Source organism: Trachypithecus francoisi, unplaced genomic scaffold, assembly GCF_009764315.1.
Source record: "Trachypithecus francoisi isolate TF-2019V2 unplaced genomic scaffold, Tfra_2.0 Lachesis_group11, whole genome shotgun sequence".
Lineage (NCBI taxonomy): Eukaryota > Metazoa > Chordata > Mammalia > Primates > Cercopithecidae > Trachypithecus > Trachypithecus francoisi.
In genome coordinates, this window is record NW_022681456.1 from 107631729 (window position 1) to 107645829 (window position 14101).

The following is a 14101-nucleotide window of genomic DNA, read 5'->3' on the forward strand; positions in this document are numbered from 1 at the left end:
CAGCCTCCCAAGGAGCTGGGACCACAGGCGCCGCCACCTCGCCCGGCTAATTTTTTGTATTTTTTAGTAGAGACGGGGTTTCACCGTGTTAGCCAGGATGGTCTTGATCTCCTGACCTCGTGATCCGCCCGTCTCGGCCTCCCAAAGTGCTGGTATTACAGGCTTGAGCCACCGCGCCCGGCCCAGCGGGTATTTTTAAATTTTAAAATCTGATTCTATGTATTAGAACATAAACATATAACTTGAATTATAGCTAGCTTTTCAACTCAACTAGTCAACTACCTGCATATCACAATCTTTGATTTATCGTATGAATCATGTCAGCTTTTATTGTTCATATCTTTTCAGGCATCTGGCAGGCTGAGATTGTAATTTGTTTTCACATATGTTGTGATGGAGAAGATTCAGGATGTGTAGTGGTTTATCAGGCTGTATGTGCTTTAATTCTCACTTCCAGTGGTAAAACATTCTGTCATATTTTTTAAGTATTGAAATTCTTATTCTAATATATGTTAAATGGTTTTCTATTTCTATATGTTTTGCATCTTCTTTATCTCTACCACCCACTTTCACAATTTTAAATAACAACAAAATTCTGCAAATATTAATTTTTGTTCTCAACATGGTCTAGACATCCAATTATACAAAGTGACTATGTGAATTCACTTTTTATAGTAGGATAATTGCTTCATTTATAATTCAAATACATATTTAGGTAGTTTTTTCTTAAATATATCAGGAGGCATGTATAAGTTGCTCAGAACTATGCACTTTCATCTTTACTAAGCTGCAACATGTTTAAGATATCTTAAGGTTTTCCTCAGTTTCTTTATAAATTTGCCTTGTGAATTTAACTTTGTTTTTAAATGCCTGATTCTCATATACTTTATGCCCTAATGTATAGTTTATAGTTCTTACAGTATTCTTTTCTATTTTTTTGTTCTATCTCACATGTAACCAGTTGAGAAAATACTATTTCAAATGGAATATATGGAAAATAACAGTTATTACAATTAGTCTGTAAGAAAGTTGCTTATTTGATGGATGAACAACAAAAATAGTCATGAAAATCTTTTGTAGGAAATATTTTAATTTTTATAAGTGGACTGTTATGGATACATCATAAATATTTTTCCTCCCAATATTTTATCAAGTTGTTTTTGCTTTTTCATTCTGCTCCTCTCGCCTTAGTAACCCTCCTATTCTCCACTTTCACCCTTCTCGTCGTAAGTAATAGCTAGAATTTGATTCACATCTCCCCACCCACACTCTGCTGACATCATAAATTATTTGAATCCAAATGGACAATATTCATTAGCTGTGCACTTTACTGAAAGAGCCTTACACAAGAGTGCTGCACTCTCCCATTTTTATTAAAAGTTAAAATGTTTTTGCTGTCAGGAGGGTTGGGTGAGTTAGCCATGATAGAGGACAGGGCTCAGTGCTAATATATTAAAATAATAACTATTACCATTGGTTGAATGACCCTGGGAAAGAGCACTACAAAGCTATTTGTTGTTCTCTTTCACTTGTCAACAGCACTGGCTTAAAAGCTTTAGATATTGTTGAGGACCTAATAGAACCTTTGGGAAGTTAGAAAGACAATTGTCAAAAAAAAAAAAAAAAAAAAAAGGCAAAGATTAATTGAGCAATTTTGTATTTGTGCTGTTTAAGGGCATTTTATACATTAACTTAATAGAAATGACACCTCCCCAGTCATTCATACTTACTACATTCCTTTATCATCTTTATTGATATGATCAAACCGAAGAAGTCAAAGGAATGGTAGATAACCAAATACATTAATAGTAGGTTGTTATTATCATAAAAATGGGTACAAGTAGACCTATCACTCTTTGATGAAACTTTTGATTTTGGGATAGTTTTCATGACAGGCAAGGTGAAACATATTTTACTTGATTTTTTGAAATTATTTTCTTAGGTTGTTTTATAGTAAGTTGTAGTTGTAATGTTAGTCAACATTTTTAGGTGTCACTGTGTGCCTGGCACTGTTTTAAGGGTGTTACATAAATTATCTCATTGACTTCTCACAACAACCATATGAAGTAAATGCTGTTATTGGCCTCTTTTGCAGGTTAAGTGAATGGAAGCATAGAGAGGTTACATTACTTGCCAAAGGGCACAAAACTTAATAAGTGATGGAGTCGGGTTATATGTGACATTACATTATCATTGTAAATATTTAGTAGTAAAACATAAAGGAAGATCGAGCTAAATCTGGAAATCACATATCAGTATGCATTTTGTTCATGAGTACTAGCTCTTCAATTTCTTGTTGAAATGCTTTTTGCTGGGATTTAATATTTGAACTAAGAACAAAACAAAGAGTTGTAGTCTATGTAAGAAAATGCAGTTACTTTGTGAATGATGGAGTGGATGAAACCCTCATTATTCTATCACATATGAATAATGCCTATCTTTTAATGGAGATTTTTGTGTAGAAAATATGTCTTGTGAGGAGTAAACCTAAGGTTATTGATATGTAGTAATGATACTGTATTGATTATGGCATAATCATGTGATAAAAGACATTCTTCTAAAATGTGATATAACACCAATTATAATTGAGCAGGTTCAGCTGACGCAACAAGAAAATTTAAGCCTATAACTAATGATTTAAGTCTTACATTACATTTTTCTAAAAACTCCACATTAAAAATTGTAAAACTTGAGTCAGCCAAAGACATTTTTTTTTTTTTTTGTATTAACAAGCTCTCATTAACTTTCAGGTGGAAACAAACAAATATTTTGGCAATATTAAACGTAAAGTATTTCCAGAGCTTAATTCACTTCAGGACAATCACATATAAAAATGAGGCTTATCTAAATCTTAATGCTATGGAATTTCTTGTGTGTTTCTATTGTTTGTTGTGGTATGTGTTATATTACGAATTTTTTAGAGGGAGGATTCTTGCTATGTTGCCCAGGCAGGAGTGTGGTGGCTATTCACAGGTGCAATCAAAGTGCACTACAGCCTCAAGCTCTTGGCCTGAAGCAATCTTCTTGCCTCAGCCTCCTGAGTAGCTGGGACTGTAGACCCACCACTGTGTCCAGCTTATTTTTTTTATATTTCCTAGAAGAGCTTGGTATTTCCAGTGGCAGACTAGCTGTAATACTTGACTAAGGGGACTCTCATGGGGCCATCTGGTTTTTAGTGTATAAATAGCTTTCCAGATATGTAAAAGTCAATATTACTTACACTGTGCTGTTTAATATTTGCTTCCGAATATTGTGTAGATATGCAGCTATTGTCAACATGAATTGAACTGTTACTGATATATGATTTCCAGATTTAGCTCAATCTTCCCCTCAAAAATAATTTTATTATAAGTAACTTAATAAATAGCAACATATGAAATTGTAATTAGCCTTTTGAAGAAAAATAAATTTGGTTAAATAAATACACTAACTTGTGTTTACTCTTCAGTTTCATGGGGCTACCAGATGAAAGCTTCTAAGAGTAGAACATCAGGTTAACAGTGCCTAATTTAAAGAGAGATTATCGAGTTAATAATATCTAGCTCTAACACAGATTAGCCTCCAGTACCCCCTATCAAATAATTACTAATTTAAGACAGACGAAGTGAATAAAACAGAACTACAATTTCATTTTTCAAGAGTTTGGCCATCTATTTAAAAAACTTTGTGATAGTATGTACTATACTGTCAAGAACGCTGAACTGGAAATTGGACTGCAAATTCTGCCTTTATCTTTATATAGGTTTGTGATATTAGCCAAGTTATTTAGCATCTCTAATTTGTACTTTTTTAGTCTGTAAAATGAAAAGTTTGGTCTAAACCAGTTATTACCCAAATTGTATTGAGCTATACACACAGTCAACTCCCAACACTAATTTCCTTGGTCAAATATATTAAAAATAAAAAATACTATGTAATCTGTAACTAGCTTAAAAATTGCCAATCTGTTAGTACACAAAATGATCTAAATCTTGTAAAGAAGAAATATAAATTTGTTTAGTGTTAATTAGATTTGCATGACAATGGAATGTTTATGTCATTTTAGTTTTAAGTAGCCAAACCATTTATGTTCCATTTATGTCAGATATATGTTTTCCTCAATTGCTTTTATGAAATGCTTATTTAAATGATGTATAAAGACCTTTTCAGCTCTACAATTCTTATTTTATGACATGAATAGTCCACATATGCTTTTACTTTTTTGCTTTGAAGGAGATACTGGTATATTTTGAAATCTAGTTCCCTCCAAAAGACAGCTTCCATTCCTCAATGTGTACACTATCACATGTCAAGAATAACACAGCTTAGTTTCAGCTACAAAATTAAAGTATAAACAGTGATAGGTTTGGTATGACCTAACTCCTTCAACTTTGTTTAAAAGTCAAATATTATGCATAACGTACTTTTTGCTTGTTCGAGTTTTCAGTGAGCTCTGCCACAGCAGCTGAAGGGAGATTAAGAAAAAAAAAAAAAGCCTACATAAACACAAAGCAAATACCTGAGCTTGTGTGTAAAGCTACTGCACTGGAGCGAATGTGGTTTAATTCTTGGCACTGGCAGCTTGTTGGAGAATTACAATATGTTGGCATGAGTCTCTAGGTCTCATTGTTCCAGATGAGGGAGTCGGTCTTAAGAGTGTTTGGCACTGAAGGGAAAAAGGAGTGAGAGTTATAGGGAATGAACAGGCCCTAAAGAGGCAGGATGCTGTTGTAACAATGGCTGGCACAGTTGGGGGGGCCATTCACTGGTGGGGATTGCCATAGGCATTGATGTGAAGAAGCATATGTGAGCAAAAGAGGCAAGGGTGAGAAGGGAAAAGCAAGCAAATGTATCAGAAGGGTCCTGTTGGCAGAAAGAAACAAGAGTAATCCAGTTAGGCTCGTCTTAATATTAGTATGTTGATGATGAAGGGTATATTTTATTTCTAAATTATATTATAGCTTATTTCCTAACTTTATTTTATTTTCTCTTTTAAAATATATGCATTTACCTTTCCCCTAAAGAGACAGATCCTTAAATTAAGAGAACCTGGTTTTATATTCCATCTATTCTACTTACTGATGAGCTGATGTTGCACAAAGCATCTTTCTGAGCCTTAGTTTCCTCATCTGCAAAATGGATATAACAATTATATATGCCACTGACAAAATTGTATCTGGCAGCATTCTGTAAATGGAAATGCTATGCAAATAATAATTATTAACTCACACTTATTTTAATATAAGGAACTCTAGTTCTTACTTTGAAGGTAATCATGATATTCCAGCACTTGGGAGAATGAACTCTCAGGAGAAAGAATTTTTGGGAGAATCTTTTAGAGTTAAGTGAAAAAACATGATACATCTTAACATGAAAATAGATGAAACTCATAAATATATACACCTATTGTGTACCCACAAAAATTTTAAAAAATTAAAGGAAACTCTAGAGTTTGAACATTTGCGAATAACTAAGCACCCTACATACCATATTCATAGTACAAAATGCGATTCTATGTTTGTGCATTTTTTAAATCTTATTCTAGAAAATTAAATATTTAATAGATAAGTACTATCTATTCACTCCGCAAGCAGTGAAGCAGCACTTACATAATTGTGTCAAATTTCACTTTACTCATATTCACACATTAACAAACAGGTGTATTGTAAATATTGGGCTTCTGCCATTTGGTCCTTTACATTTTGAAACATGAATTTTCTACTGTATCTTTACCATTTTCAGAGAAATTTAATCACTGCTACATGTCCATTCTTTGTGCTCATTGTTATGAGATCATTTCTTACTATTATTTCAAGAACTACCAATGGAAATTGTAGCAGTTGGTAGAGTATTGAATGTGGATTTTTTGAAGATCTTTGCTTTACAGAAATTCAGACAGAGGGGTGAAGTGGGTGAAATGATGTCTTTATGATCCCCTTCCCTCCTCCCTCCCACAGTCCGCGCCCTCCCCCCCCCCCCCCCCCCCCCCCCCCCATCTAACCAGTGTCACTGTCTTGGAGAGAACCCAGGTTGTTTGATTTATAGCCCAATATTCCTTCTACTATATAAGTAAAAAGAATCATTTCATTGTATATCTCTGCTATATACTCATAGGTTGTCACTAAATTATCCAGAATCCTAGATGGCAAGGCATGTAATTGGACCACACCCTGAAAACAAAAACTGTAAAAAAGCCTACCTTTTAATTCCACAGTTGCTGCTCATACATATGTGTTACCCTAGAATGTTTATCAAGTTTTTACTTCATCCATCCAAAGGAGTTAGTAAGAATTGTTTTTCCTACTATCCAGGACTGTTTTGTAAATGAAATGAGGGAGAGTGTATGCATGTGTGTGTGTGTGTGTGTGTGTGTTTCAGTTTTGTGTTGCCATAACAGAATAACACAGACTGAATGATTTATAAAGAAAAGAAATTTATTTGTCACAGTTCTGGAGACTGAGAAGCCCAACCTCAAGGTGCTAGCATCTGGTGAGGACCTTCTTGCTGCACCATCCCTTGGTGGAAAGCAGAAGAATAAGAGAGTGCACGCACAAGTGACAGATGGAACTTGTACCCTGAAGCCTTTCTCTAATCAGCCTTAATCCAGTCATGAGGGTGGAGCTCTTATGACCTAAATACCTTCCATTAGGCCTCACCTCCCAACGCTTTTGGATTAGGGATGAAATTTTCAACACATGCTTCTGTGGGGACCCATTCAAACCATAGCAATGTATGTGCTACAAAGAACAAAGATTTTGGGATCCAATAGGTAGAATTGAGCTCCACATTGGGCAGGTCATGATAACTTCCTAAGTTTTGATTTCTTAAATGGTAAGACAGATGTACCAATATCTAATTCAGCAGATTACTGTGAGAAGTTTGAGATACCACATGTAAAGGAGCTGGTACTTTGCTTAGCACTTAGCCCTCTAAATAGTAGCTATTATTATCATTTTGTTGTTGATAAGAGAGTTAGGAATGTGTAGGAAAAAAAAAAAAAAAACTTAGTTCAAGACCTCAATTCTGCCCATTACATTTTGTGGAACCTCAGAGCAATTCTCTTTTTTCTTTTTGCTGGTGCTTCTTCATCTCTTTAAACCCGTAACATAGACGTAATAACACAATTTAAGTCTTCAATTACTTATTATCATTAAATGAGAGAATACAGATAAAAACCTCTAGCATAGTTCCTGGCACGTAGGCTGCCAAATAAATGTATTTTAATCTGAATTTAAAGTATATACCTCATCCAAGTTGTAAGTATGAGTGTCTTTATTCATCCACAGACATGACAACCGTGAGTTAGGTATGTTTCTGATTTTACATTTTCAAAATAACTGAGTCTTAAAGAAGTTATTTTTTCTTTCTTTCTTTTTTTTTTTTTTTTTTTTTTTATAGTGTGTGCTTAAAAGTCAAGTACTTGAACAAACTGGCTCTGTTTACCAGCCTTATATCTTTATGCTAGTTAATAAAGAGGCCAGGAATGTTCTGCAGGTTTCAGAAATCTGGCTGCTGTTTCTTTAACTCTGCAACTTAGACAGAAGACTTCTGTTTCTTTATGAGCACACTACAGTGAATATTTTGTCTAGCTGCAGGGGAAAAGCTTTGTCATGGACTTTGCAGACAATAGCCTTAAAAGTAAAATGGTCTGCTTTTGGTGCCTGGAGGTTCAGGGGCCTATTGTTAGTGCACAATGGATTTCTATTGCTGCATTCCTGCTTTGCAAAGGTTTGTTAGCTTTTAATGACTGACAGTACTCTATTGCAAATAGCATATTGGCTGTGCCCTGTTTACATGCTACTCAAGAATTTTTGTAGAGTGCTGGAAAAAAGAAACAGTGGTGTTTGTTTGACCTACTCTGATAAGGTTTAAGAAATAATTTTACTCTCAAACTGTTTACTGGGAATGTAGAAATGTTGGAAGTCCTTGCGGAAGTATTTCAAAGTTACTTTTAAAGCCTCAATGAAGAGAAATACTGGTTACAATATGAAGATATTTACTCTGTTTTATGACTCCTAGAGTTGCTGTTAATATTCTGAAACAATCCCACAGAGAAATTGGGATATTTTAAGAAAAACTAAAAGTAAATTCTTCAGTATTAGTTCCTTAAATGTGAAAAATAGAGCTATGTGTTTTGTTCCAAAGGAAAAAATTTTTCGTTCATTCATTTCAACTGCATTCATTCATTTCAAATTCATTCCATAGGTAAATGTGCATATATTAAGTTGTTGTAAGTGCATATACATATTTGCACATATGTATATATGTATACATATAGACTATGTAAAAAAGTAATCATTCAGAGCTTTTCACCATTTTGTTTTCCACAAGTTTCTGACATGTGAGACAGAAGTGTTCCATATTGTTATTTTTTTTTCCCAAGGAAAATTGCACCTCTGCTTTGTTGAAAACTCCACACAGGCTTTTTGACTCTGCTAGCTGACTGCTGTAAAGATGGGACCCTGGAAAAAGTAGATAGCATTAACTAAACATGATGATGAAAACTCTTTAAAATGCATTTTACTGTAGGGAAAATTAACCAGTTTCTAATAATATTATGGTCTCTAGGCCAGAGGGTCTCTTTGATAAGTTAACATGTATGCCGTTTATGCTCCTAGTAGGAGGTAAACAAATGCCTGAACAAACACAAATACACATAAACACCAATGTGGAGAATGGCAGTGTATGTCTTAGATCTATATAATAAGTGTGGGTATTGTTATTTAGATGGAGCATACTGGGACACTTATCTTTTAGTACATTCCATTTTCTAAGTGAATGCTGTGCTAATCGCAGGATTGAAAGCCATTGTAATTGTGTACCCATCTAAGTGCTGACAAGAATATACAATTATATTGTTTGAAACTGAGTTTAATGTTTGGGAGTTTTTATTAGCATTTATATTTACTTATACATTAAAGTTCAACACAAAAGGAAAGGTCAAAAACTATGTTATATGTAGAAACAAATACCAGAGTAAAGCAGAACCTTGCTTTCTAAAATGTGTGTGCCCTGTCCGAACACAGGGCATTGTAAAAGAGTGTGATACAAATCTGAAATAAGCAAGTAATAGGTTTCCATTATATAGGCATTCCTCACTTCTCTAGATTTTGCAATCTTTTTAAAGCTTCTTTTATACCAACTTTTTTTTTTTTTTTGCTTATGTTCACGGTACTGGCAAATCTTACCACAGTGTGCTTACCGCCACATGATGTTAAACACATATTATAAAGTGGATGTAATTGTAAACACACAGAGGGATATAATTACATGTAGCAGATTTAAGAGCTAATTCTTTGCCTTTTTTTACTCCGCATTTTATCAACATAATTATTTTTTGACTGGAGACTAACACCCTGAAATTGACAAGCATCCATTATAGCAAGAATTTGTTCACCAAATTGAAAAACAATGAACTGCAAGGTTTATGTGTACCCATTGTCATAAAGAATTAGTATGGCTTTGTTCCGCAAGAGGAAAAAGCTAATGATTTTGAAACAGCAGGTGACAAAACACATTCTTTTTTTCCACCCCGTTATCAGTTTTTTGATGAAGCCATTACAAAGTGGGGCTGGGATAGGATTGGCCTTATTTTTAGCTGATAGACTTTTAATGAGCTCCATTGTAAGGAGAGTCATGTTGATTTGCTTACTTTTTTTTTTCTTTACTTAGAAACCCCCAGTATTGAAAAGCTACTCTCAAAGGACTGGAAAGACAAGCTTCTTGCAATGGGATCGGGGAACTTTGGCGAAATAAAAGGTAATATAGTGTGATTATTTTGATCCAAAATGTACCAAAATGAAGTTGATATTCAGGAATATTAATGGTGATAAAGTATATCTGCCCTCACCTCTTCTGCTGCTTGCATTCTATGTGTCTGTGGTTTCTTCTTCCTGTCTTAAAGGAGGACATAGCAGGGTTCTCATATTCTTTCTTTCTTTGTGCCTTATAGAATAAATGATATGTTGTTTTCAACAGAATCACCCCACTATACCTCTAACAGGCTCTGATTTTCATCATTTAAAAAAATTAAATTATTTATTTTATAAGTAAGAATGTACCTACAGCAAGGTTAAAAACTGTTTTATAAGATAATTTTGTACATTGTACATATAAGAAATATGGGTGTGTATAACCTAAATTTAAAACCAGAAATGATGAATAGGGAGAGCATAATAGAAGGTTGTTTTGTACCAGTCAGGGTAAAAATTTTGTTTTGGTTTTATGTGAATCAGCAATTACATCCAACTAAGAAAAGTTCTGTGAAACTATTCGTATCTTAATAAACTCCTACTAATAACAAGGGGAGAAGATTTAATTTCCTCATATAAAATAAAAGCAAATTATCCTTTCAATTAATTTAAAAGTACGTTTTCTCAAAACATGGTAGGCAATCTATGGTTTTCTATTTGTTGCTAGTAGGACACTTAAGATTCTGAGCTCTACAGTAGGATTTTGAGAAAGTCAAGATACTTAGTAATCAGTATAAAATATTTAGTTATTGGTTATATATTACTGTGTATAGTTTTGGTAGAGGCTAAATATATATTTAAAACATCACCAGATTTATATTATTATACATGTGAAATACGTGTGTAAATAACTTTTTTGCATATGTGTGTGTGTGCAAGTGTTTTCCCAATGAGAGAAGCAATTTTCTCTCTTAAGGCTTTACTCCATCAGTGTATCCTGGAGAAAGGCAGAGCGTCGGTCTTAAATGTTTGGCCTACATGACATTAACATCTGGTTATCTAAACACATCCGCAAAATGTTTTACTATATATTTCACTTTTCATGCAAGTCATTTGGAAATACATGTATTTAGGCTATGATTACTTGTGAAAGGGTGATGAGAAAATGAATTGGTGCTAATCAATAAATTCAGTAAACAAAATCTACAATGGAATCAAATTCAAATGAATGAGAATTGATATGCCTTAAATAGCTTGAAGACAAAGTTTAAGGAGAACTGAGAGGTTTCATCTTCAGAGGCTGCAGGTCCTTGATATTATTTTGATGGATTTTAACCCATTTACCCCTGAGGCATAGGATGCATTCTCCAAGGTTTTTTATTCTCCTCTGACCTAGGTAATAACTCACAGTAGAGCAGAGAAGACTGCCTTTTCCAAGCCTTCTGATCTCATTCCAATGGAGGACAAACATTTTTTCCCTCCCTCATTTTCCTTCACAAGTCAAACTTAAAAGCAGCAACAGCAGTGATGACAAGCTTAGAGGAAAGCTCGGCTGTCCCTTTCAGGCTTGCCTTGGGGGTTAGTTTAGGAAGCTACAGTACAATCACAAAAGAAGTTTCTGTCTTTAATTTTGAATTTTTTAAGCTTCACATTCAGAGTACAAGTTAGGTTATTGTCCTCTGGTTCTGTTCAAAACACTGTTTTCTGATGCATTTTAAAAGCAACTGTAGGTCTTTCTTCTGTTCAGGGCTTGGTTATTAGGTGTTCAACTCAGGTTTGGCAGTAAACCTGGAAAACAGCACTGGGTTACTTTTCCTACTGACTGCCCATGACAGTTGCAATTACTATCCATTGTTCACAGGTGGTTAGAAAGTGGAGAGGATACAATAGTGTGTTACCCTCTGGGGGTAAGTGAATTTGACTTAAAGGTTCTTGGGGGGTCAGGCACAAAGATTATATAGGGCCCAGGAATGTAGTTTTCCTGCCACTTCAGAAGTCAGACAAGAACAATGGCTTAGTTGTTTTGGAAGTAATATTTTGAGGCAAATAAAGATGTAAGTCTTATGTTCTCCTATACTTGTTTAGTTGAGGGAAGGAAGAATAAGTAAATTTAAAAAAAAAAAATCTGAATATATGACTGTATTGAATTATTATTTATTAAGGTTAATTTAAAATAATATATTTAAAGAGAACCTTTGCATATGTTAGGGTGTTTCCAGCCTTTGCAGTATTCACAGAGCCTTGGTGTGCATGGAAACTTTTTTCCTCCATTTCTATTAGCCAGTTTCCATTTAATTTTTAATTAGTTCCAGGAGATGTGTGAGTGAATGAGTGTGTGCGTGCGTGTGTGTGTGCCCTTTTCCCTTTTCTGAATATTTCATACTATAGCCAAGTGAGGACTGAGCTCTATTTTTAAGTGCTGTTTTCAATTGCTATCAGTGAATTCATTTCAGAGCATTTGGACAAATATTACAATCATAGCTTGGAAGGGTTTAGAGAGGTGTTTCTTACTATTAATATTCAAAAAGTAAGAATGATAGACTTTTTAAAACAGGAAAAATGAATAGCATTTGATTTGGGGAGTTTAGCTATCAATAAATAGTTGTCATGCCCACTTAAAGTCAATCTCATTTTTCAAGAAACAATGTGAGTTAGTAAAGGTCACCTACTTCTAAGAGCATAAAGTTACTTTTCATGTTAGATTATTTTACCTGTTAGAATTTATGCCATTTTATGCTCTGGTACTTTGGAAATGTGAATTAGGTTTTAAAGTTACGTTAGAAAAAATCCTCTAGCAAACACATGAAAAGGACACTCGATCTGGTTTTGCAGAACAAAACAGTTTGACTGAAAAGTTCTGCCAACAGCAGTCAATATATGCTATAAACTGATTAGCTGCCCAAAGGAATTATTTGTTTCTTCTTTACTTGTCAGCGACACAGTATGACTGGTCAGTTTACAGAGACTTTTGCCCTTATCTATAGCAGAAGCACTGAGTAACAGTAATGTGAAAGGTGAAGAAATATACTTTAGAGTCTCATAGTTATTGAGTGCAGAGGGAGAAACAATGCCTGTACTCCAGTTGGCAACCAATAGTCACACACAGTTTCAGCTAGCATGAAATTCCATTACACTGAAGGTCATTGCATTGGTACCTCACCTGAGGATAGTATCTGGGGATCCATGTTGGCTTTAACTAATCTAAGCAGATCATTTAGTTTTCAACAAAGTAATTGCAAAATCTGTATTTTGCTGACTTAATATTTATTTGTAGAATTATAACACAAATATCTGCATGCAAAATACTCTCAATTGTTTTTATCTTGATAAACGCAGAGCTGTGTATGGGAGGTTCTCTGGCCAAGTTACTTTAAAAAATTCTAGACCAGTTTCTCTACCTGCCTTATTTCAAGAATTTTTTAGAGCCTGGTTTGTTTCCCCTCAGAATCTCTGATGGATTCTTCTGACCCTGGTCGCAGTGCATTAATTCAGGCCCACAAACTATTGGATCTGTTTTTAACAAAAGTGCCAGGGGCATTTGATATAATTCAACAAATGGTTCTTTTGCAAGGCTATAATTTTGTGTATTCTAGAAGAAGGGCTATAAAGGCAAACACCAAACACCTCTAGAACTGCCAATAAGGGATTCAAGGAGATAATCCATTCAGCAATACTATAGCCTTTCAGAGCTCATGAATTAAAGACATATGCAATGTAGATTCAGTGTGTGGATTAAAGTAGATAATCTTTTAGGTGGCATGTAAATGTTTGACATAGAAGATATATAGAGTCAGTCAGTGGCTTGAAAGGGATAATTATGTCTAAATAACATTAGATGATTTGAAGAAAGCAGACTTAGAATAGAAATCAGATCCTAGGTAATATAAGTTTTATAAATTTAAAACATGGAAACTAATATTTCAGCATTTCAATATGTAAGGATTTATAACACCTCTAAAGTTGTTTCAAACATGTTCTTTTAAAATCCAGTAAAGCTTTAAGAATCATGTGGTTTACGAATAGTAATCTTGTGATTATTACATTTGTGCATTAACCTAAAACATATATATCTGCACATTTTTACAAAGGGGTTGGAAATGTTGATTATTTTCTGAGAGAACTGTTGGATCTGGAATTTGTTCAATACAAGAGTCAGCCATAAGGAAGGTACACAACATGTAGTCATTTACTTCTAAATAAAGTAAATGTTTAATGTTTTTAATCTACTAAGCTTGTTTTATAGTTCCTCTGTAGTTGCTTATGAGTAATGTTTTCACTTTTTATAAAAACTATTTCACAAGAACTAAAGAAAGACTGCTGGCGCGTAGAATATAAGTTTTCAAAATAAGTTTGGCAATGTCTAGAAAAGCAAAGAGTGACTACATTTTCTATAAACCAGTGACTTGCTCTGTCTCATAATGCCAGTGTCC

At 34.2% G+C, this 14101-nt stretch overlaps 1 protein-coding gene across 3 annotated transcripts in view; it reads left to right on the top strand.

The window, feature by feature from the left end:
- The window catches only part of SOX5 (SRY-box transcription factor 5), a 1052575-nt gene that overhangs the window by 814874 nt on the left and 223600 nt on the right, over positions 1-14101 (top strand). For all 3 annotated transcript variants that reach the window (XM_033222675.1, XM_033222676.1, XM_033222677.1), the window contains one exon: positions 9652-9738. In XM_033222675.1, coding sequence (XP_033078566.1) covers positions 9652-9738 — 87 coding nt within the window. The remainder of the gene's footprint in view (positions 1-9651; positions 9739-14101) is intronic.